This window comes from Marmota marmota, unplaced genomic scaffold (assembly GCF_001458135.2).
Source record: "Marmota marmota marmota unplaced genomic scaffold, marMar, whole genome shotgun sequence".
NCBI classification, from domain to species: Eukaryota; Metazoa; Chordata; class Mammalia; order Rodentia; family Sciuridae; genus Marmota; species Marmota marmota.
Window position 1 is genome coordinate 329088 of NW_026000294.1, and position 25731 is coordinate 354818.

Consider the following 25731-nt stretch of genomic DNA (forward strand, 5'->3'; position numbering starts at 1 on the left):
TTTTTAACTTTGCATTTCTGCAACTATAGGCAAAATTTATACCATCTCTCAGTCCTGGCAAAAGTTAATATGTGCGTATAGGGTGGAGATTCTCCGTGCTATAAGTGGTTCAGCCAATACCAATTGAATAAAATGAGAACCAAGGGATGTCACTAAAGGACATTTAAGGGAAATGTTTCCTTTCACTATTGACTTTTAATGTTAATATTTAAAGAAGAGATGTTTTAATGATGATAGGTTTTTCTTTCATTATAATGATAAGTCATCTGGAAATTATCTTCCACTTGGGACTCCAGAGTTCTTATAATTCAGTTTTAGAAGCAGTAAATCTTCAGTGAAAGGGAACCCAACAATTGCATTCCCTTTGGCTTCATGACGTGGCAAAAGCAATGCATACTCACTTATTCATGCGTAAATATTTTAAGCATACAAATTGTTAAAATTCTCTCTCATTTGATAAGGAGTGATGGACTCTCTAGGAATTTGCATTTGAGAACAAATAATTATGTAGACTTATTTGTCTGTCTCCGTGTGTGTGTGTGTGTGTGTGTGCGCGCGCGCGCGAGCGCACACAAGAGCGTGTACATGCGCATGTGTGCTGGGGATTAAACCTAGGGCCTTGCACATGCTAGGCAATCACTCTACCCCTCAATTGTATTATATTCCCCACCCCCTTACATTCATCTTCATCCCCATTTTTATTACAATCGGAGAGCTGGCAGGATTTCTTTACACAATCATTCTACCACCCTTCAGTTGGGTCACAGTTATACTACCTCAGTAATCACTAGCTCACTTTTGCCCAATGATGAAGGTAAAGGAAGTAGCCAATTCATTCTGTAAGCCTTGCATCAGGAACTTAGCCCTCTGTAAGTAAGGTATTTGTAATAAATGCTTTTGTTCTATTTGATAAATGTCTATCCTGCCTCTCCTTGTGGTGTGGCAGATGTAAAATTGCCTATTGTTTCTAGAAAAATAGATGACTCAGACACTAATTAAATTCACTGCTAATGTTAGCCACAGGTGGAAATGAGGCCAAAGTGGGCTATTCATTTATTCTTCCTAGTTTGATGTGTCTTTTAAGATATTGAATTCAAAATACATTAAGTACCTAAGAATGTAAGATAATTTGGAGGGAGGGATACTGTGGTTCATTATCTGAGTTTTCCTCAACTCTAAATGAGCTCACCCTGCCAGTCTCCAGAAATTGTTTAGGGTTGAAGTGAGTACTGGTATTTTCCTTCACCTAGTCCTTAGGGATTTAAATCCAGGTGGTTAGAGGAACAGTGCCTATTTTCTCCTCCTTTCCCTCTCATCTGGTGTCTTTCATGACCAGTTCCTGAGCTTTACCGTAACATCCCACCCCCCACACCCACACACACACCAAGTGAAAAAGTCTTCATAGATGGTATTTTTTTTTTTTCCATTTCAGTCAAGGAGGACAATGTTCTGGAATTCTGTGGGTTTGTTCTGTCATTCTGATGTGCATTTTCCCTCCTCTCTTCTTAGTGCTGACTGATCTCTGCCCCCTGGAGAAAGTGACCTGATTCTTTGGCAGCAGTTTAATACATTCTGATGCTGGAACATGTTCTGAAACTATCCAGAGGCAGGAAGACCTTGCTTAAATGGAAAGCTTGAGAATCACACTCTTCAATGTAGATTTTCTCTGAAAAGAATTCCTAACTTAACTTTATCTGTGCTTAATAGTATGTTGTAACATCAAAATTCATTACTCCTCTCAGCTTCTATATACCAGGCACTTCCTACCCCTGCCCCAGTCCTCCCCATCCCATATTTTGTAGTCACTATTCTGTCCCTTTAGTCTAGCCTAGAAAAATTACTGTTTAGACTGTGCTGTAATATGTTATGGCTTTGAATGACTGTGCCTGACATTGCCATACACCTAGCAGCTGCCAGGACTGATGAGCTGCTTCACTGTGTTCTGTTGACATAGATCGTACAGAGATTTAGTCAAATCCTGTATCCACCACCTGATGAAAAACCCTGATGCTAAGTTTGACTGGACTTTTGTCTGTGTGCACTGTTACCCACTGTGCAATCGAGAAAGGTCCATACCCATTGGCTCTTAAAGAAGGACTAAAGAAAATATCTCTGCAAAAGAAAAAATAAAGTCATCTCAAATAACTGGCTAGCAAGTTAACAAGTGAAGGAGGAAGTGTGCCAGGGACTAAAGGCAGCGTTTGCCTAGAGATGATGCAAGCGCAGTTGAGTAGTGAACTAGAGATGGAAGGGGGTGTGTGTGCCAGGCCCTTGTGGAACAATTCTGAAGAGGAAAGGAAGGGATGGGGAAAGGGGGTGTTGGGGCATCTTAAATGTGTTAAGGATTAAGTAGAAAAATATCTATCCTATTTAAATATAGGCAAGCCTCACTAATTCAGCCTAATTAGAGGAAAGCCAGACTAAATCACAGAATATTTTTAAATGCATTTTTATTACTTTCAAGCACTGGACATGCTAGTAATTCAAAGTAGACTAACAGCATAGTAGAGCACCTCAGGGAAGGGTCTTTAAGAATCATTTGTAATTAGCATATCAATTATTTGTATGTAAGTAGATGTGCACAAAGTGCATAAAAACTTTATTCTCCTAAGTAGGACAAACATTCCCCAGTGCAATCCTGTTTACACTATTAATTTGCTTAGCCAGCCCTTTTTGTGCCAAGATAGATGTATGTAAGAAATGCTTATTTCCTCAGGGAAGAATGAATCGCTTCCCTGTGTTTAGTCCAGTAACTAAGAAGCTGAGCGCCACTTGATTGGTTTGGGATTTCCAGGATATGGAGTTTTGAATTTGCATACAGACTAGAGAGATTTCATATGGAGAAGATCTGGCAGCCATTGCCAGAGACCCAGTTTCCCCATCTGGATTTCATCGAAGTGATCTGGATTTCATCAAGCAACAGGACACTGATCCTAAATGATCCACCAGACACTCTAACATAGACATGTTTAAAATACATCCTGCCCCAGAAAAATAACTGTTAAAATATGATGAGTTGGAGTTACTCTATGTGCAGTACTTAAAAGTAATAAAAATGCATTTCTTTTTAAGTCCCACAAAAACCATGCAATATCAAGTTAATGATGAAAATCAATCCCCAAACTCTTTCTTGCACACCTCATTGTGTGACGGCATTGCAGAGATTTCCAATCATCTGGGAAAGGATATTATATTTTGATGAGCTACGCCAGGTGCTAACTATATGGCAGGATTTCGGCTTTGAATCTTAGGGAGGCCCTCCTGGGTAAAGAAGGGTGAGGGAAGGGCCAGGGGCATGTGTATTGTTAACAAATCATGATTGTCTACCTATGCTCGAAAAGCAGAACAATTGAATTGAAAAAGAAGAGGTATCAGTTATATAGGGAGGGGAGAAAATATGATTAGGAAATGAGAAACAGAGATATAGGCCTATAGTTCTACTCACATGTATTAAACTGTGCTCTAGGTAAATTGTGAATTCTTCAAGGCTTCAGAGAGTAAAAACTAAGTGCAGAGAGCATAAGCACAAGCAGTAAATATACACACAAATGTTGTAACTACAGTTTGGAATGACTCCAGCTCTCCCCTTTCCCCCAAGGGCATCACTATCCAGGGTCTGCAAAGGCCAAATAGCTGTTTGGCTTCCAATCTGATTTTTTGCCTAAGAAATCAGAGAAGTCGGTTTCAATTTTAATAATATATTCTTCCAACTTCTATGTAACAGAAAGGCATTTGTGTTTTTGCCCCTTCTTAAAGTGAATTTTGTGTTTGGTGAAAGGTATTAGATTGGCAGCACTGGAAAATGAATTACTGTATTCCCAGAACAGGTATAAGCGGGCGGTGACACTATGAAATTTCTCTGTGCCTTTGGGGACCATTAGAGTACTATTCAGGAAGTCACTGCTGTGGTGTGCTGTGCTGAACTCAACAGTATCCTAGTGGGCTGAAAGAATTAACATAGCACTCGAAGGGCCTGACTTAAGGCCATTCATTTATTCAGTCGACGTTATGGAGTGCTTAACATGTGCCTGGTTCTGGGAGAAGACTTTCACAAATGCTATATCATTTAATACTCACAATAACCCCATGGGGGGAATGTTATTCTTGTTTGATAGAGAAGGAAACTGAGGTTCAGAAAAGTGAAGTGATTTTTCCAAGGTACCGTGTAAACCCTGGATCCAAGTTTGTCTGACTCCATGGCCAGTATTCCCTCAGAACTGGGTGCTGTGGAGGTCACAAAGAGAGACAGATGAGACAAAAACTCAATGACATGACACAAAGCTGAATGTAATCTGCACCTTGGGCCGCCTTGGTGGTTGCAGACCAATGAAATGACCCACCCCAGATCACACAAAGGGCCATTAGCACAGCTAGCCTTAAGACTCCTATTCTTTGAGTCTTCTTCCATTTTGTTCTGTTTGTTAGCTTAGCTCTCAGACCAGCCTGCCTCTCCGCCCACCCCACTCCCTGCCCAGATAATATACACTCTGCTTGCTGGGGCCTCTAGCCTTTCAAAATGAAAAGAGCCAAAGAGCATTGGGATTTAGTGACGATAGCATTGGATTCGAATTAGAATTAGTGTTCTAATTCTAGCTCTGACGATTCACTCCAGGCCACTGGTAAGGTTCTTTAATTCAGGATGACTCACTTTCCCTTGTGTGAATGAGAATGGTTTACTTCTAAGAGGTATAGCAAGAGATAAGTAATAATTCGCTAAAAATAGCGTGCAGCCCTTTCTGTTGCCAAGGTGACATATAATTGATGAGTAGAACTACTTACTACAAGGCATGTTCTAAAGAGATGCCAATTTGAATCTATGTTTCTATATAATGGACTCGGCAATGAGAGAAAAGATGTCCCTTTAAAATGTTAAGAGATTACATCCTGAAAAGTCAAACAACAAAAGGGATGCAGGGTCGTTTGTTGGTTGGTGGGTGAGTGGGTTTGGGGGGGTTGAAGGTATTTTTTTTTATTATATATGTTTGGGTGCTTTATTTTAGACATTGGCAAAAACCAGTTTAGCTTGTCTGATGCTAAAAGCAGAAAAAGGAACTTATAGGAAATGAAATGTCTTCTGGATATGTTCAAGAGGCACCCATGGCCCCGGTGAAATGACACATCATCCTCACTGCAGGGAGCCCCCCTCCAATTCTCTGCCTCCCAGAATCATTTGTAATAGATATTCAGGAATCACTGAGGCATTTACCATATGCTACGTCCCCTGGCAGGTTGAGTTGTTACAGAATGAGTCAGCAGTACCTGAGTTGAGATAGGATTGAGGGTATTTAGGGGAAAAAATCCCTATGCAAAATTAACTGGCTCCCATTTGGGACCGATTAGTGATACTTTGGGTCCTTAACACACACACCCCTCTGAATCCCATCGAATGCTGCAATAGATTTAAACGTTATATTTTCAGAAGGGGTTTTGCTGCCAGCAATTACTTTTCTCAGGCTTACTTGAGGAGCTCAAAAAACATTAGTACCAAATATTTCTCTCTGCTCTCCCTCTGCCTCCTACCCTTCTTGGTTTTTCAATTTTTGAGTTTCCCCTTTCTTTCATCTCTATTGAGGAAGTCTCTAGAGGGTGCTAAGACTGCTTGTTGGAAAGCATGAAGATGCAAAGCTGGCCCTTGCTGGAATGCAAGCTAGAAAGTGAAAAGAGGGGACCTGCTCCCAGCATCAGAGGTCTGGATAGAGAAAAAAGTTAGGATTGACATCCCTCCACCAGCAGCACTGATTAAGTCTGCTGTAAATATCACTCTGGAATCCTAGTGTCCTGGGATGAGTCTTTTAGGATTTTTTTTTTTTAAATATTGGGGATTGAAGCCAGGGATGCTCTGCCACTCAGCTACATCCATTGTGCCCTTTTCTAAAAATTTGAAATAGGCTTTTGCTAATTTGCTGAGGCTAGCCTCAAACTTGGGATTCCCCCTGCCTCAGCCTCAATTGCTGGGATTACAGGCTTGTGCCACTGCACCAGTTTAGGATTTAAATTATTAATTTTTAAAAAGCACACACACACACACACACACACACACACACACATCTATCTTGGTATTAGAGGGGAAAATGGCACCAGTGAATGATCTCAAGAACACACAGCAAAAGCTGTGGTCCACCCTGCTGGACTAGAAGAAAAGAGAATATCTCCACAATTTTGTTTGGTGTTTTGCTCTTACCTAAAAGCATCATGAATGTCATCACCCCTGGCTCTAATCCTCCTCAGTCACCAACCCCCCTCCCCCAAATCAAGGCCTGAAGGAGCAGCTGCCTGGCTTCTCTTCCTCATTTGCATAGCCTCCCTGGAAAACCAGACTGCTGAAGACTGAGGGATCAGGTTTCTCATCAAGAAAACTGCATTTCAAATGAATGTCTTGTGTGTTTATGGGGAAGTTTAACTAATGTAGTGTAATGAGATGCTTGTCCTCCTCCCCTCCTTTGTGGGGAAGAGATTCTGTGCTTTCACAAAACCTAAAATTAATGATTTGCAATATAACAAAAAGTACTGTCAACAGTGGTTAGGGAAACTTTCCCAAAAGCAATCTGGAGTGGTATTTCATTCATTTATTCACTTAATGACTATTTATTGAATGCCTACTATGTATAAAGTACTGATTCTACCCTCAAGGAAGTTGGTGGAAATTTTAAAATGATAGACAGATTTAGCAATTGATTTTCATATTCACATACATTTTAATAAAATGAAACATTGAAAGTTGTAAGAACCATAAGATTTAGGATGTTGTGGGCATTCAAAGGGAGTAAAAACTTCAGAAAAAGGCTTAATTGAGGAGGTAACATTTTATCTGGGTTCTAAAGGGTACCTAATTATGATATCTTTATGAAATATGTGAATGTGTATGCACGTTTATAAAATCTGGGTCAAGTTTGAATACACAGAAATTGTAGGGAAGGATGTTCTACACAGAGGGTGTGGTAAGATCAAAGTCAGGAGAGTCTAAGATATGTACAAAGAATAGCAGTGGTTTAGTTTGGCTGGATTGTAAAGTGCATGAGAGGGAAAAGTTGCAAAGATTGGGAAAGTGGGTGGGAACCACCTCATGGAGGAGCTGGAATTCTAAGCTATGAAAGTTTGTGCCATATTTTGTAAGCATGCAGGGAGCCAGTGAAGATTTCAGAATGAGGGAATAATAAATAAGATCAGAGCTTGCTTGAGATTAACACTGAAAAAAAAATGACTCTGGTGGCTGCTGTTTTGTGAAATAATATGGGTGAAGTGGCTGGCAAAGGACCTTATGCACAGTAACTCAGGAAGTCAGGGAAGCAGGTAGATTTGCAGTGGTTTAGAGCATGCACTCTGGTGCCAGGCTGCAGCTCTGACACTTAATAGCCATGTGATGCTGTACAGATTTCTTTTCTTTTTTGGCACTAGGGATTGAACCCAGGGGTGCTTAATCACTGAGACACATCTCAGCCCATTTTTTATTCTTTTTTATTTTGAGACAGGGTCTTGCTAAGCTGGTTAGGGCCTTGCAAAGTGACTGAGGCTGGCTTTGAACTTGTGATCCTCCTGTATCAGCCTCCTGAGCCACTGGGATTACAGGCAGGAGGCACCACACCCAGCTTGCTCTATAGATTTCTTAACCTTTTGGTGCTGCAGTTTCCCCATCTGTAAAATAGGATTAATGATAATACCTATCTTATAAATTGTTATGAGGGTTAAATGTGCTGGTACATATAAAGTAACATGGAACAGTGCTCTGCTTTTAATGAAGTGCTCAGTAAGTGTTAGCTGCTATTATTATCATTTTCTTTCATAGAAGAGAGGGATTTGAGCTACCCTTTGAAGAATGGCTATAATAGACTCATAGAAAGGTGACATTCTGTCATAAGTATGACAGAAGGCCTACTTGTAAAAAAATGGCAAGGTGAGTGAACAATGGAGAGTTCAGTTTGCCTATAGAATAATGTGGGTTAAGGAATTTTTTTTTTTAAATAAGATTTAAAACGAGGCCAGAGTCAGATCATGAAGGATTTTGGATCATAGCTGAAGAATTTTAAGTGATATCTAAAGACAATGGAGGGACATGAAGTATTTTGAGTAAGGAAGTGACTGGATCAAAACTATTCTTAAGGAAGATTAATTTGATGGTAGTGTGTGTGATGGATGGGAGAAGGAAGAGACTCGAGGCAGGGAAACTAATTAGGAAGCTATTGGTGTAATCTACAAAGAAGCTTATAAAGGCTAGATTTGAGCACTGCAGTGGGAGTGGAGAGGAGGGAATGGGAGAGAAACATGAGAAAGACTGGTAATTGAAGAGGACTCCGGGAAAGGGAGGAATCATAAAGGGCTGTGTTATAGTTTAGATGTGGTGTCCCCCAAAAGCTCACATGTGAGACAATACAAGAAGGTTTGGAGGAGAAATTATTGAGTTATAGCCTTGACCTAATCAGTTAATTAATTCCTGGTGGGATTAACTGAGTGGTGACTGAAGGCAGGTGGGGTATGGCTGGAGGAAGTAGTTCATTGGGGGCATGGCTATGGGGTATGTGTTTAGTATCTGGAGAGTGGAGTCTCTCTCTCTCCCTCCCTCCCCCTCTCCCTCTCCCTCTCCCTCTCCCTCTCCCTCTCCCTCTCTCCCTCTCCCCCTCTCCCTCTCCCTCTCCCTCTCCCCCTCTCCCTCTCCCTCTCCCTCTCTACCTCTCCCTTTCCTTCTCTCCATTCTGATCATAATGTGAGCTGCTTCCCTCTGCCACACTCTTCTACCATGATATTCTGCCTCACCTCAAGCCCCGAGAAATGGAGCCTGCTGTCTATAGATTGAGACCTCTGAAACCGTGAGCCCTCAAATAAACTTTTCCTCCTCCACAGTTGTTCTGGTCAGGTCTTTTAGTCACAGCAGAAAAAAAAAAAAGCTGACTAAAACAGGCTGAAAAGTTTTGAACATGAGTGACTGAAAGGATGGATATCATTAACAGAGGTAGTAGCTAGAAGAAGTAAAATGACAGATTTGGCCTGGTTGGAATGGAGCTGTAAATCACAGCTGGCTTCTCTGCACAAATTGACAGGCTGATCCTAAAATGTATATGAAAATTCAACCTAGAATAGCTAAACAATCTTGAAAAGGAAGGACAGAGTTGGAAAACTCACACTTGCTAACTTCAAAACTTACTACAAAGCTACAGTAATCAAAACAGTATGGTGCTGGCATAAGGACAGACATAGATCAGAGTTCAGAGACCAGAAATAAATCCCAACATTTACAATCAACTGATTTTATACAAATGGGCCATGATCATTCAGTGGGGCAAAAGACAATCTTTTAAACAAATGTCTCTGGGACAACTGGATATCAGCATGCAAAAGAATGCTAGGCCCTTATACAAAAGTTAACTTAGATCAATGATATAAATGAGTTAAAAACAATTAAACTCTTAGAAAAAAACATAGATGTAAATTTTCTTGACTTTGGATTAGGTGATAGTTTCTTAAATATGACACCAAAATCAAGCAACAAAAGAAAAAATAAGTAAAATGGACTTTGTTAAAACTGAAAATTTTTGTGCTTCAAAGGACATTACCAAGACTGTGCAAAGCGGGACTGGGATTGTGGCTCAATAGTAGAGCGCTTGCCTAGCATGTGTGAGACACTGGGCTTGATCCCTGGCACCACATAAAAATAAGCAAATAAAATAAAGGTATTGTGTCCATCTACAGCTGAAAAAAATATTTAAAAAAGAATGTGCAAAGATAACCCACAGAATGGGACAAAACTTTGCAAATCAAAGATTTTTTAATATACTTGTATCTAGAATATATTAAGAATTCTTACCACTCAATATTAAAAACAACCCAGTTTAAAAATGGGCAAATGATTGAAACAGATACTGCTCTAAGGAAGACATGAAGATGACTAATAAGCACAAGAAATTATATTCAACTTCTTCAGTCATCAGGAGAACACAAATCAAGACTACAATGAAGATAGGGAATGTAGCTCAGTGGTAAAGCACTTGCCTAACACATAGGAGGCCCTGGGTTCAATTCCCAGGGAACTAGGATGATACCACTTCACACCCACCAGAACAACTATAAATAATTCAAAACAGAAAATAAGTGTTGGTGAGGAGAAAGAGAAATTTGAAAACTCAAACATTGCTGTTGGGAATTTAAAATGGTACAGCCGCTATGGAAATCACCTGGCAGTTGTTCAAAAGGCTAAGCATAGCTACTCTATAGACTGAGGCAGGAGGATCCCAAGTTTCCAGCCAGCCTGGGCAACTTAACAAGACCCTGTCATAATAAAAAGCTAGGGTTGTAGCTCAGTAGCAGACCACTTACCTAGCATTTGCAAGGCCCTAGGTTCAATCCCCAGTACTACCAAAAAATTAAAATAGGCTAATGAACTTGAAAAACAGGGAAAGACTAGGGAATGGGAGTTATTATGAGAATAAAGAGCAAGTGCAATAGGAGACATGAAAAGATAAAAACTGTAAGCAGAGAAAGTATTTCAGAGTCCAGGGCCTTAGAAGTAAAGCAATTCCAAATGTTTCCTTATTGGGCCCTGAAGTGTGGCCATGCTTGGGAATAACTAAAGTGGAGTGCAGTTGGACATCACTATTGTTGGAAAGATGAAGAAACTGTGATGTCAGAGAATTAGGATAGTCCCTGGAGAAAGAAAAGGTCACTTTCATTCAATAGAGTAAACCCATTTTTCAACCTAGTGCTTGGTATATAGTAGCCAATCAACTAACATTTTTTGGGTGAATGGATCAATGAATGAGTGAATGAATATTATAGCACTTATCATAATTGATGATTTTCCTGTTTTCTTCCCCTACTGGACCATAAGCTCCTTGGATCTGGCTTATTTCTGTATCTCTAGTCCACAGCATAGAGAACTGCAGGTGCTGGAATCAAAGTTTTAGTGAGTAAATGAATACTGAATTGCAGAGAACCATGACAAGGAGAGAGAGAGAGAAAAAAAAAATTATGAACCAGGTGCTGAAATCCTCAAGGGAGCCAGAAGAATACATTGTGGGTCTATAGATAAGAACTCTGATAGTATTTGAATAGTATAAGCAAATGACATTGACTTCAAAAGAGGAATGATTGATGAGCGAGAGGAATACTGGATTTGGAAGTGGCAATTTCTCTCTTCCTCTCCTGGCACTTCTGAAGAAAAGGGGCACGGTGTGTTTTCTCCTTTGACTCTCCTCCCTTCCCTTGTCACCTAGCCTTCTCAGTTTTTTCTGTATTTACTTTGCCTTGCTTCCTGTTGTTCTCATGACTAGAATGCTTCAGTAGTCTTTTTGCCAATTCCTCTGCTTCCAAATTTTCTCTCTGGCCTTACATGCAATAGCAAAAAGTCAGAGTTCCTAATTATAATTTTTCAGCAACATCAGTACTTATACTTCTCCAGGGGTTTCCATTTGATTGTCAAATCAAATGAAAACAGCCGTCTTGAATTTATGATTGTCCACCACCCAGCCCTCTGTAAGCTGTCCTCACTACCAGTTGCATTGAATTTTCTATTATATACAAAGTGCCCTAGCTTTTCCTAAGCTTCTAATTACCCTTTTCTCTACCCATCTAGAGCCTGCTTCATCAGAACTCCTTGAGGACTCATTTTCCTTTCCTAGCTATAATTAAAACGACTTTCCTGAAACACCTCCCTTCCTTTATCCTTTCCTCTCTCCTAATTACCAAACAGTCATAAACATCATAGGTATATTCTTTTCTCATGTGTCACTCTGTATGACTCTATTAATTTTATCATGGAAGTTTATCTCCCCAATCCATCTCTTCCTGTCTATCCATCCACCTGGATGTTTGCAAAAACCCTGACCAATCTTCAGTGTACCCTACCCTAGAGCTCAAGTATCTTTAAAATGGAAATCTGATCATGCCCCAACGCAAAGGGGTGCACATGCATGCATGCACCTATGTCTACACACACACACACACACACACACACACACACACACAATATTTGAGACATTTCATACCCTTTAGATAAAAACCCAAACTTATAATACCTACCTGCTCACATTTACTATTAGCTTCATCCTTCACTCCCTGTTCCCTCCCTGCCTGCATGTTTCTGCACATACACTTCTCTGAACCTCATCCCCTGCCATTAACTCCCACAACCATCCCTATCTCCTACTCCACTAAGTTCACCCAAAGTAGTGCCTACAAACTTCTCCAGTTTTTTTTCTTTTCTTCTTTCTTTGTTTCTTTCTTTCTTTCTTTCTTTTCAGACAGTTTCTGGGGATGGAACTGAGGGCCTTGTAAATGCTAGGCAAACACTCTACCACTGATCTGCACAACCCCCACCCCCAGCTCTTCTTTGTTTAAAAAAGATTTTTTGTTATAGATGGACACAATACTTTTATTTTATTTATTTATTTTATGTGGTGCTGAGGATCAAACCCAGTGCCTCACATGTGCTAGGCAAGTGCTCTACCACTGAGCCACAACCCCACCCCTCCTTTGCTTAAAAAAAAAAAAATTCACTAGAGAAGTCAGGCAAATTGGCATAGACCTTAGTCCCAGGAAATTGAGAGTTTGAGACAAGAGAATTGCAAGTTCAAGGCTAGTCTCAAAAACTTAGTGAGACCCTGCTCAAAATAAAAATTAAAAGGTCTGGGAATGTAGCTCAGTGGTTAAGCACCCCTGGGTTGAATGCCCAGTACCAAACTTAAAATACATATATTTTAAATTATATACATAATTTTTATATATTTCATATGTATATATATGAAAATAATCACAAATTCACGAGGTTGCAAAAAAATGTACAAGGAAGTCCCATGTACTCTTCCTCCAGCTTCCTCAAATGTTGACATCTTGCAAAATTATAGAATAGCATCAAAATCAAGAAGTTGATCTTGGTCAACCCATAGATTGTATTCAGATTTCACTAGTTGACGTGTGTGTGTGTGTGTGTGTGTTTCTATGTGATATTTTCACATATGTAGCCTTAACATAACCTCTACTACAATCAAGATAAAAAACTGTACCATCACCACAAGGCTCTCATGCTGCATCTCATCCATAACCCCTGCTATCCACTAATCTGATCCCCATCTCTATAAGTTACTATTTTACAATATTATGTAAGTGGAATTTTGCAGTGTATATTCTTTTGAGATTGACCTTATTCACCCGGCATAATTACCTTTAAATTCATCCATTTTATTTGTTTGTGTATCGATAGTTTGTTTCTTCTGATTGATAAGCAATATTCCTCTGGTATGGATGAACCAGTTTGTTTAACCATTCATCTATTGAAGTACATATGAGTCTTTCCAATTGGGGGCTATTACAAGTAAAGATGCTATGCACATTCGTGTACGAGTTCCTACATGAAAATAAACCTTAACTTCTCTGGAATAAATTGCCCAAGAGTGCAATTGCCGGCTCATATGGCAAGTCTATTTTTAGTTTTGACAGGAACTGCTAAACTATTTTCCAGAGTGGCTATACCATTTTACATTCCCACCAGCAAGACAGTGTGATCTACTTTCTCCACATCCCCACCAGGAATTGTTATCGCTCTGTTTCATTCTAGCCATCTCAAGAGTTGGCTCATTGTAGTACTTCTCATCTTTGTGGACCTAAGTCAAGAGTTACCTCTGCAGAGCCTTTTCTAGCTTTCTCTGGAAAAGTTGAGTACTCTCTCCTCTGTGCCACCTCTGATGCTTCATTTATCCTTGTGTTTTAATTTTTTATTGCCACAGTCTGTGTTTTCCCCTCTACCCTGGGCTACACAAAGGTAGAACCTGTGCCAGATTCATCTTGATTCCTGCAGCATCTGGTACAGTTACATGCTGGGCACATAGTGGATCCTCATTAAGTGAGGGAAAGAATGAATGAAAAGAACCGTAGTCTTGCTTGCCTCCCCCTCTCCCTCCTTGGCTGAAAACCTTTTTAGAACAGACATCACGCCTTCCTCTGTGTCTCCCAGAAGCAGCTAATAGGGTGCTCTGTACGTGTAGATGTTCAATAAATGTCGTCTAAACTATTCAGGTAGCTTATCTTCCCTCTGCACCCAGGAGATAAGCACATGAAAGAGAGAATAAGCCCAAGTATCCTTGTATTAAGGATCATATGTCATAATTTTTATAATATTCTTATAATCTCTACCATCACTCAATATTTGTCTGTGAGGATGAGAAATCAAAACAAAACAGTGCTTTGAGTCAACGACTGCCTCTGTGGCTGAACCCTAGTCAATAGTTTCAATGCCCTGGGTACATATGAATTGGGGAAGACGGCATTTTATATCCCTGAATTCCTTTTGCTGTTTCAGAAGGATCTGGGATTTTTCTGGGTTTTCTGCGCTGGTGTGATTTGACATGTTGATTATGAGAGGGTCATTGACCTCAACATTTTTGATCACTTTTTGACTCTGTATTTTCTCAACTCTGAAGTATGTTAATTTGCACTTGTTTATACATCTCTGTAAGAGTTCCTCAGGCCCTTGAGGACTGCTATATGTTTTGTCTGGAAAGTAGATTGTAAGCCCCTTGAGAGCAAGGACCTTATGACTCCTAGGAATGCATTCTGGACATTGTCAGTGTTCAATTAATGATTATATTGGAAGCCTGACTAAGGTCACCTGTCACATTGACATCTTCCTTTTCATCTATAAGGCTTCTCACTGTTGACAAAAGCAATTAGGTTGATTCTACAGCATTGAATAATTCTACCCAAAATTATACTTAGTGTTACCCACAGCAACTTGTTCTTTTAGGGTGCTTTCAGATTTATAATTTTAGATCAGTTGTTGCAGTTCCCTTTTTTATAATACCCTGGTTACATATGCATTGGGGAGGACTGCATTTCATTACCCTCAAGTCCTTTTGCATAATAAAAAGTAAGTGATACCATCTAGGCTTTCAAAGCTTATACTTCTCGCCCCCAGCTCCCATTAAGAATTAGGTGATCAACTCCAAGTGGGATTGCTGTCTTAAATTACCAGAAAGAATCCTTAAAAACTATTCAATGTATATGTTTTATTTCTCCAGACTTTAAAATGAAATAAATGTATATACTGTGTGCTGTGACTGTTGAAGTGAGATTAATATGAATATTTCCAGAAAGTTAGTTCTAAAATAGAAGGGCAACTTTGTTCCTTGGTGAACAAATAGGAGCTAGGGTTATTTTGTTTGTTTGTTTGTTTGTTTGTTTTGTAAGTCAGGTTTTAAGAAAAAAGTGATTCACATGTACTCTGATTCACCCTGTTTAGGTAGAAATTTCAATGAAATTGACAGGTTATGTTTCTTTTTCCTTAATTGTTAGCTGAGTAGACTATGAGTCCAACTCGTCCCACCACCCCACTAGCCTCATCTATAGTCTTCTGATATTTTATATCTTTTTTCTACAGTGTACTAAAGGAGGTGTACCAAGCCTTTAATCCCAAAGCAGTGGTCTTACAGCTGGGAGCTGATACAATAGCCGGGGATCCCATGTGCTCCTTTAACATGACTCCAGTGGGAATTGGCAAGTGTCTCAAGTACATCCTTCAGTGGCAACTGGCAACACTCATTTTAGGAGGAGGTGAGTCCAAAGGAAGGTCACTATGAGAATCTGTTGCCTTCCCCCACATTTTGTCTGTTGGCACAGAAAGAAAATTTGGCCTTCTTAAACAGGATAATATCAACCTGCCTATGTCCCCAAAGCTAGAGTCAATGAACTCTGCCACCTCCACAGTTCAGCATAAGGAAATACTCTGACACAGTCCTCCTCACTTGACCTGTGCATTGACTCCTTGTCACAATGGAGTCTGTTTTAATTCCTGAAGTAAATGTCCTTTGGTTAAACCTGCATCAGGAGCTGAGGGTATAGCTTAATGGTAGAGAACTTGCCTAGCATGTGCAAGGACTTGGATCCATCCACACCCAGTACCACAAACACCAAACAAAAGAAGGAGAAGGAGAAGAAGGAAAACGTGCACATTATTATAGATAGTGTTGACTTTGATCCATCTTTTGGAAACATACTGCTGAAATTCTAACTCATGTATCAGTATTAAACATGTGTATTAATTATCTAAGCTGTATTCAAGAATGACTCTTTCCCCCCCAAAAAAACATAGTTTGGGGATTGGGGATGTGGCTCGGTGGCAGAGTGCTTGCCCAGCATGTGTGAAGTCCTGAGTTCAATCCCCAGTACTGGAAAAAAAACAAGATTTTGTTATAATGAAGCAAAATTGAGACATCCAGAATCTCTTAGGCATTCTTGTCTTTCACATGTACTGATATTTATATTACTTAACCATAAGTAATATAAATATCAATAGAAGCATTTATACATTTGAGAAAGGAAGCTTTTGCACCTTTGAGGATGCCTTGCTTAGGATCTTCCATCTACCTACCTGGCACAATCTTTATTTCACTGGATAAATAGAGTGATGTGCTAAAATAAATAGTCATACAGATTGAGCTTAAAATATATAAAATGGAGGAGCTAATACTTGTTTTTTTTTTGGCGGGGGGAGGTCAGCCTTTTATCAAAAAAATTAGGGGAAATCCTGAGGCCTTATGTATATGAGTAAGCATTCAACACAAATATACAAACTGGGTCCTTTGGCAGCCTGAAACCCGAGAGGGATCAAAATTAAAGATGCTTACAAGAGACACCCTCTTATGAAAAGCTGGCAAGAAATATATTAACTTCAACTCAAGAAAAAGATAAAATTGATAAGCCCTGCATGATATATTACTTTCCTTGACGGCACTAAGAATGGTGATTATGATACAGGTACAACAAGGGAGAATAAAAGACCTTTCTACAACATACATCTGTGAGGAATTTTTGTCTGAGGCTACAGCCTTCACTATTAGCATTCTCTAAAGCCCTTTTGCTTTTTCAGCCCACAGTTTGGGCTTTTGAATATGTAAGTATAATTTTTCTTATGTAATATGTGTTTTCCTGAGAATGCCTGTGCATAAATGGAATCTTTGCAAATTACATCATACTATATGTATATCAGAGACATCTTACTACTTAAGCAAAGCTTGTAGTGACTCTTTTTTAAAATTAAATAACCACACCAAATAAATATTTTATAAATTTGATTTTTTTCTATGTCAATGCTTTTTTAAAGTAATACCCATAATATTGAACTGAAACTCTCGGCTTTTTTTTTTTAAGTACCTAGGGTACTTTTTAAAGAACCTAGGGGTGCTTTACCATTGAACTATATCCAAGCTCATTTTATTTTTTGTTTTGAGACAGGATCTCTCTAAGTTGCTGAGGTTGGCCTTGAACTTGCAATCTTCCTGCCTCAACATCCCAAGTAGTTGAGATTATCAGCATGCACCACCACACCTGGCTTCAGTTATTATTAGCACATAGACAATTCGTAGAAAGAGCCACATCCTCAAACTTCAGTGGACCCTGTTGAGGCCCAAATGACACACTCCAGAAGACCAAACATCCCAGCCCTTTCAAATGGTAGAAAGGCTTAAGAAAAGGGTGACCATATGTCCCAGTTTATACATATTATTTCAGTATAATGATTTAATAGTGTCCTCTTTTGCTCTTAAAAGTATATCATTTTGGACGATAATTTATGTGGTCACCCTACCTAAAATAGACCAGATTCTATTTCCTTTAGGCTATATTGGGGTTAGGCAATCATTCCATTTTACCCTTATGCTCTTGGAATTTAGCTAAAGGCCAATGTTCTAATGCTTGCATGGCAGAGCACATCTATTCAGCACAAAAATATGCTGATTATTAGCCAGTGTAATATGGCTGCTGGGTGACTGTGACAGGACCTGACGAGATGGGTCAGAGCGTCAATCAACAGTCCCTTCCTCATCTCACTCTCTTTGATCTCTGCCACCAGGCTTGTGTTTTGTGGTGAAAAGGAATGCTGATATTAAAAGAAGGAAGTCTGTTTCTATCAGCACTTTCCTTTTCTCTTTCCTGGATGGTTTTAGGGTGAGCTCTACCAATAGCTTTAAAATACAGATCACATCCAACAGTTATTTTATAGAATTGTTGCAAAATCCATCACAGAAACCTTCTCATTGTGTAGGTCACCTCTAGGGATCTCAGTCTTGCCAATGTCTCTTGATGGAGTGGAGGAACTTGGATTCTTCAGGTTCTCATTTGTTGGGAGATAAGAGTGTCTTTAATCTTTCTTGTTCTTGGAATTCCCAGTTCTACACTGTGCATGATCTGACTGGTCCCCCAAAGTCTGCCCACTAGGTGGTTTACAGTTATCGTATAAAAATGTTTAGGTGAAATTCTGCAAGTTGGAGTTGTCTTTTGAGCCCCTTTATTAAAACATTTTTCTCTCCTTCCTTACCCTCTTCCCTCTCCTGCTGTTTTGTGACTATTCTTTCCTACCTTCACAATTCTTGATGGAGACAGGAGGCTACAACCTTGCCAACACGGCTCGTTGCTGGACATACTTGACCGGGGTCATCCTAGGGAAAACACTATCCTCTGAGATCCCAGATCATGAGGTAAGTAAGGCTCTGACAAGTCCTCTCTTCTTTAAGGGGAAGAGCTGAGTCATTCCACCTAATCAAAATCACGTCCTCACCACTCAATACCGTTTTGTTGAGAGACACTTCAATAACAATAACACACTGTCTTGGCAGAATAGTGGACTCTTGTTCCAAAATATCCAAGACCTTCTGCCTTTTTTTTACAAAAGATCTCAAAGGCCAACCAACTTTAATTTCTCAATTAATTACAGAGACTGTGGGAAGGGGTCACCTGTTCGCACAAAGAACTCTTTGGAAGATGTGCATATTTTCATCCCCTAGCCTCAAAAAGGAAGGGACAAGTCTTTAAATGTGAAAGCTAGGTTTTCATTTATTTTTTAGAAGTGCCATAGGTGGTATGTAGCATATGTTCCTTGGTGGTAATTCTGGTCTCTCAATTAATGTAAAATTCAAGAAACACATAATCACTAACAAAATCAGGTCTGTTGTTTCCAGCTACTAGTGGCATACAGAGATTGGGGCAGGATCATACAAAATGTGAAATGGGCCATTTGAGTCCTTTCTATTTCCTTTAGTCATATGAAATGGACTTCACAAAGCAAAGGTGTCTGTTATAATTTTCCCAAAACAAGGTAATGGAAAGCTGTCTGGAACCTGTGCATGTATTGATAATCCAAAGGTGAACCTCTTCTATTCCCACTGCACCCCACCCCTGGCAGGAAGCATGTTATCACAGATCAGGATGTAGCTACAGACCTTAGACTATGTGACTTTAAATACCAAACTAACACATGCAGCCCCACCTTCTCAAGCTATTTCCCAAGGATGAGGGATGGTGCTTTGGTTATAATGTTAGGATTTCTGCCAGATGCAACAGCTGTATACTCAGGAGCATTATGTTTTTTTAAAGTTACTATTATTTTTTTTAAAAAATTAGAAACAACTTAAACTAATTTCCTTCCAATTTTCTTCTAACCATAGGTGAGGTATAAATATGTATCTCAGAAAACCTATTCAATATGTCTAGAATACAAATAGGAGGCATGCTATAATTTGAGACAATTTGCTGGTGTCAGGGTTAATAGAAGTCTCTTTTCTTGACTTGACTTACCTTTATTCAGTATTTGGAAGCTTAATGAAATATAAAGGTAAGTGCTGTGAACAAATGTAATTGCTGTTATTGCTATGGGAATATCTCAGATTGCATTGTAATTTAAAGCACTGGGACTTTAAAAACTGATCAAGTTATGTCAGAAAGTAGTTTTAAGCTGTATAAGTCTGAATTGAGAGTGAGTGTTCTGTTCCTAGGAAGCAAAAGTAAATCTAAAGATTCATCTGTTAAAAGATTGATAAAATTTTAATAAACACAAATATTACCTCTGGTACTTGGAGAAGCTTTGTGCTTGAACAGATATGGGTTTTGCCTTACAGATAGAGATGTTCTGTCTTTATATGGAATTATTCTGCAAGATTAAATGAGATGTAATGTGTGTCAAGTGCCTGAGACACAGTTACTGGCACCTAATAGACACTTTGAAAATACACTTTGAAAAAGTTATCTCCTTCCCTTTTGCATGATCCATGCTTCTTACACTCAGACATTTATGACTATGTCATTCACAAATTTGTCCAAACCCTTTGTGAATCCCTTCTGTCATATCCTTCTGGCATAAGAGATGTGAGTCATCCAAGAAGGAACAAAGAAGAAAATTGAAATGACAGTCTTCCAGGTACAATAAGATAACATTTTAATGAAAATTGCCAAAAATAGACTACACAGTATGAAGGCATATATAAGTTTTGTGTCACAATACACAGTTGCACACAAATATCCTTGTGGCCCTCTGAAATCAGATCAACAAATGGTAGATCAAAAAATATTTGCTGTGCAACCATTGTGTGCCAGGAACTATGCTAGGTGACTTGGAAGATGCAAAGACAGTAAGATCTTGTCCCCCTGCCTCAAGCAGCTAGGGAGGGAAACTGGTACAAGTGTAGGGAGACAGGCCAATGTACCGATAATTGTAACACCAAGCACAATAAAAACCATAAGACAGTAGGAATAGTAACTGTAGAGATGTGCATCAAACATAAAGGAAGTACAAAGGAGTATACCAAATACCCTGCCTTCTGGGAGCTGAAAATGTACTTGAGAAATCTAGTAAGTGACAAGGTCAAGATATTGCAGCAGTCAGCTGTAGCCTGGCTGACCTCCTCACTCACTGTCTTTGCTCTCAGTCTTGGGCTTTTGTCTTCCATCTCCTAGGATAACAATCCTCGTCCTCCAAATACCCTTTCCCCATTTCTCTGTTTTTCTAGCTCCGGCTTCAAGCCCTGTGCCCTTCAAAAACCCTTACCTAAGTCTGCCAAACTCCTTTCTTTGAGTTCTTTACTTACATTCAGTTATTCCTTCATTCATTTAACAAATGTTCATTGGGCCCCCATTACTTGCCAGCTCTTATTCAGATCTGGATTCAGAGATGCAAAGACTAACAAGATAAAGATGCTGGCCAGTCAAGCATCAAATAGGAGCATGAAGAAGAGTGCAAGCCTAGCTGGGAAAGCCTAAGAGGAATGGTGCCTGCCTGTATGATTGGTCCAGGTATCTCTTTATTGGCCCAAATGTGACATGAACCCATAGAAAGGCCAATACCTGTCAAGATAAAAGACTAATAAAGGCAACAGAGCAGTGTGCTCAAATCCAGGTCAGATAAGAAACATAGGGGGAATGTTTCAACAAAACTTTGAACTGAATCTTAAAGACTTATTGGGAGTTTGCTATTGGGGAAAGTATTCTATGTAGATGGAACAGAGGTTAAAAAGGAACATTGAGAAGTTTGTGATGTATAGAACAAAGGGTATATGAGAAAGTAGGAATAATTAAGGCTTGAATGGAAATTGGAGTCAGATTATGAAGAGCCTTGAATGCTGCACTAATGAGCTTATACTTTTTTTCCTATGAAAACAAATGAATTTTGGCTTTTAGAAAGCCAGCTTAGTAAAACGTTAGGAGGCAGACTACACAGTGGAGGGATTGGAAAATGGTGACCTGTTAGGAGGTTCACGTATACTCCTATAACATTTAGAGTCCTTAGACTTGTGTACCCCTTATCCAAAATGCTCAAGACCAAAACATTACAGATTTCAGATTTTTTTTTTCAAAGTTTTGGAACAATTGTATATACATAATAATAATTGCATATACTAGGGATATAACAAAATTCTAAACACCAAATTCATTTATACTTCATACATACAATATAAACAGCCTGAAAATAACTTTATAATACACACACACACACACACACACATATATATATGTACATATGTGTGTGTGTGTGTGTGTGTGTGTGTATATATATATATATATCACATATGTGTGTATATAAGATATTGGTACTGGAGATTAAAACAGGTTGCTTTACCACTGAGCTACTTCCCCAATCCTTTTTATTTATTTATTTTTATCTTGAGACAGGGTCTCACAAAATTGCTGAGACTGGCCTGGCCTTGAACTTGCCATCCTCCTGCCTTAGCCTCCTGAGTCAATGGAATTATAGATGTATGCCACAACACTCAACCAACACAATATTTTGACTAATTTTGTGTATAAACAAATTGAGGGGGGCTGGGGTTGTAGCTCAGCAGTACAGCGCTTACCTACCATGCATGAGGCCCTGGGTTCAATCCTCAGCACCACATAAAAATAAATAAATAAAATAAAGGTATTGTGTCCAACTACATCTAAAAAATAAATGTTTAAGAAAAAGAAAAAACAAATTGAGCAATGGAATTTTCCCTTGTGGCTTCAGATCAGCACCAAAAATCTATGGATTTTGGAGCATTTCAAAGTTCATATTTTCAGATTAGGGATACTTATGCATTCTTTTAGCCATCTGGGTTTTGGTTGTCTGCATCCCTCTCTGAATTTGGAAGAATAAGCACCCTATTAGTTGGTGTTCATTCATTGAATGGACAATAAGGAAATGGGTATTTGAATAGTATGTGTCAACATTCATAATGAGAAATTTCTGGATTTGTGTGTGTGTGTGTGTGTGTGTGTGTGTGCGCGTGCACATGTGTTTTACTGGGAATTCAACCCAGAGATCCTCTACCCCTGACCTGAGCCACATTCCCAGCTCTTTTCATTTTGGGACAGGATCTTGTTACATTGTCCAGACTTGTCTTGAACTCACTGTACTCCTGCCTCAGCCTCCTGAGTCACTGGGATTACAGGCACATGACACCACAACCAGCAAAAATTTCTATTTTTAAGATGGAAGAATTGGAAGCACAAACTAATCTTTCTCTGGGAACACAATTTAACTATAGAAGCAACCTCCTATCCTTCACAAGAAACTTGAGGTATCCCAGTTCTACAAAAGAGGTATATCCATGGGAAAATACCAGATTCCATGCAGGGAATGGAGTTGGAAGGCAATCCCAGCACAAATATTAGAAGTAATTAGGGATGGGACTTCAAGCTTAGCCCTCAAGAGATACAAAACTGGTAATACCATAACATAAATGATCAGAAAGTTAGTCTCAGCCTAGGAGTTGGGAAGCCAAGCTGTCCAGTCAAGCATCAAATAAGAGTGTGAAGAAATGTGCAAGCCTATCTGGGAAAGCCTAAGAAGAATGGAGCCTGCATGTATGATTGGTCCAGGTATCTGTAATGTAGAGAAACATCAAGTGTGACATGAACTCATAAAAAGGCGAGTAACTGTCTAATTAGCACAATCACTTAGACTATTATGTATACAAATATTCTGTAGTCCAATAATACTATTTAGATCCCATGATCTAGGGTAGAATAAGGCAGTGTAGTTTTATATAGACGTTGAACATTTCTAACCTGAAAATCCAAAATGCTCTGAAATCTGAAACTTTTTGAGCACCAACATAATTGCTCATCAATCAGGCTGCTTTTGATGAGCTGATTATGTAAACTATACCTCATTAATATATGTAGCCATTTAAATGAATTGAGTCTTATATACAAAGTATATATTATTAACAAAAGCATTGTAGTGCAATCTTCTAAATAGATTTATTTGTGAGGAATAACATCTTAACAGTACTTATTCCTTCAAATGAATTTATATCTTTTCATTTACTTAGGTCTTCTTTAACTTCAATTTTTAATTTAAACCCTTCAATAAACAAGTCTTGCACAAATTTTGTTCAATTAATCCATAGAAATTTATGCTTTTTATTTTATTGTACATGGTATTTCTTAACAATTTCCAACTGTTGCCAGAATATACAAATTTTTATATTGATCTTGAATAATATAAAATTACAAAACTCACTTATTAGGTCTAGTAAGTTTTCTTGTACATTACTTTGCATGTTTCATATACACAAACATGTCATCTGTAAATAAAGAGAGTTTTAATGCTTCCTGTATAATATTTATGCTTTTTATTTGTTTTTCTTACCTTATTGCACTGGTTGTGACCACAGGTGGAACCACCAATGCAAGGCTGAGTAATGACAAGTGAACATCTTTGTCTTGTTCCCAGTAATGGGGGGGGGGGGCATTTAATCCTTCACTGTGAAGTGTGATGTTAGCCATAGATATTTTTAAAAATGTCCTTTATTACATAGAAGTCCCCTTCTATTTCTAATTTACTTAGGTTGTTTTTCTCATAAATGAGAGTTGAATTTTGTCAAATGCTTTTTCTTTAGTTATTACAATGGTATCCTTTATTAGTATAGTAAATTGCACTGATTTTTTCATGTTACAATAACTTCGCTTTCCTGGGATAAACATAATTTGGTCATTATGTATTATCCTTTTTATATATTGTTGGATTCAGTTTGCTGAAATTTGGTCAAGGGTTATTGTATCTATGTTAATGAGAGATGTTGACCTGTTGTTTTCTTTTCATGTAATGAATGTCTTTGTCTGGTTTTGATATCAAGGCAATGTTGAGTTGTAAAATTACTTATGAAGGGGCTAGGAGTATACTTCAGTGGAAGAGCACTTGCCTAGCATGTGAGGTCCTGGGTTCAGTTCCCAGCACACACACACAAATTGCTGAGAAAGTATCATTTCCTCTTCTGTTTTCTGAAAGAGTGTATATAGAAGTGATGCTATGTCTTCCTGAAATGTTTGATAGAATTCATTAATGAAAATATTTGAGCTGAATTTTCTTTGAGGAAAAGATTTTATTCATGAATTTGATTTCTTAATTATTAATTTGATCTCTTAATGATTATATGGCTATTCAGATTTACTCTCACTTTTTTCATCTTTATTTTTTTATTTATTCTCTTAAAATATACATGAAAATAGAATGTATTTTGACATATTATACATACATGGAGCATAACTTACTCTAAATAGGATCCCATTCTTGTGGCTGTACATGATGTGGCATTTCACTGATTGTATATTCATATATGAACATAGGAAATTTATTTCTGATTCATTCAATCTTTCCTATTCCCTTCCCTTCATTCCCCTTTGTCTAATCCACTGAACTTCTATTTTCCCTCCCTCTCTTTTTGTTGTGTATTAGTATCCACATATCAGAGACAGCATTCAACCTTTGGTTTTTGGGGATTATTCAGCTTATTTCACTTAGCATGATAGTCTCCAGATCCAGCCATTTACCAGCAAAAGCCATAAAGTCACTCGATTTTATGGCTGAGTCATATTCCATTATGTATAGATACATATTTTCTTTATCCATTCTTCTGTTGAAGGCACTTAGGTTGGTTCCATAGCTTAGCTGTTGTGAATTGAGCTGCTGCAAACATTGATGTGGCTGCATCACTGTAGTATGCTGATTTTAAGTCCTTTAGGTATATACTGAGGAGTGGGATAACTGGGTGAAGTGGGGGTTCTATTCCAAGTTTTCTGAGGAATCTCCATGCTGCTTTCCATAGTGGTTGAGTTTGCAGTCCCACAAGCAATATTTGAGTGTCCCTTTTCCCCCACATTTTCACCAACACTTATTATTGCTTGTATTCTTGATAATTGCCATTCTTGTTGAAATGTTTGATAGAATTCATCAATGAAAACAGTTGAGCTGGGTTTTCTTTGAGGGAAGGTTTTTATTTATGAATTTGATTTCTTTAATGGTTATATGGCTATTCAGATTTACTATCACTTCTTGATTTCATGTTGATAATTTGTCTTTCAAAGAATTTGCCCAGGGCTGGGGATGTGGCTCAAGCGGTAGCGCGCTCGCCTGGCATGCACGCGGCCCGGGTTCGATCCTCAACACCACGTACAAACAAAGATGTTGTGTCCGCCAAAAACTAAAAAATAAATATTAAAAAA

At 38.7% G+C, this 25731-nt stretch overlaps 1 protein-coding gene across 1 annotated transcript in view; it reads left to right on the top strand.

Moving 5' to 3' along the window:
* The window catches only part of Cited1 (Cbp/p300 interacting transactivator with Glu/Asp rich carboxy-terminal domain 1), a 262908-nt gene that overhangs the window by 91416 nt on the left and 145761 nt on the right, over positions 1–25731 (top strand). Inside the window, exons 7-8 of the mRNA XM_048797181.1 lie at positions 15359–15531; positions 18358–18452. Of these exons, the coding sequence (XP_048653138.1) occupies positions 15359–15531; positions 18358–18452 (268 nt within the window). The remainder of the gene's footprint in view (positions 1–15358; positions 15532–18357; positions 18453–25731) is intronic.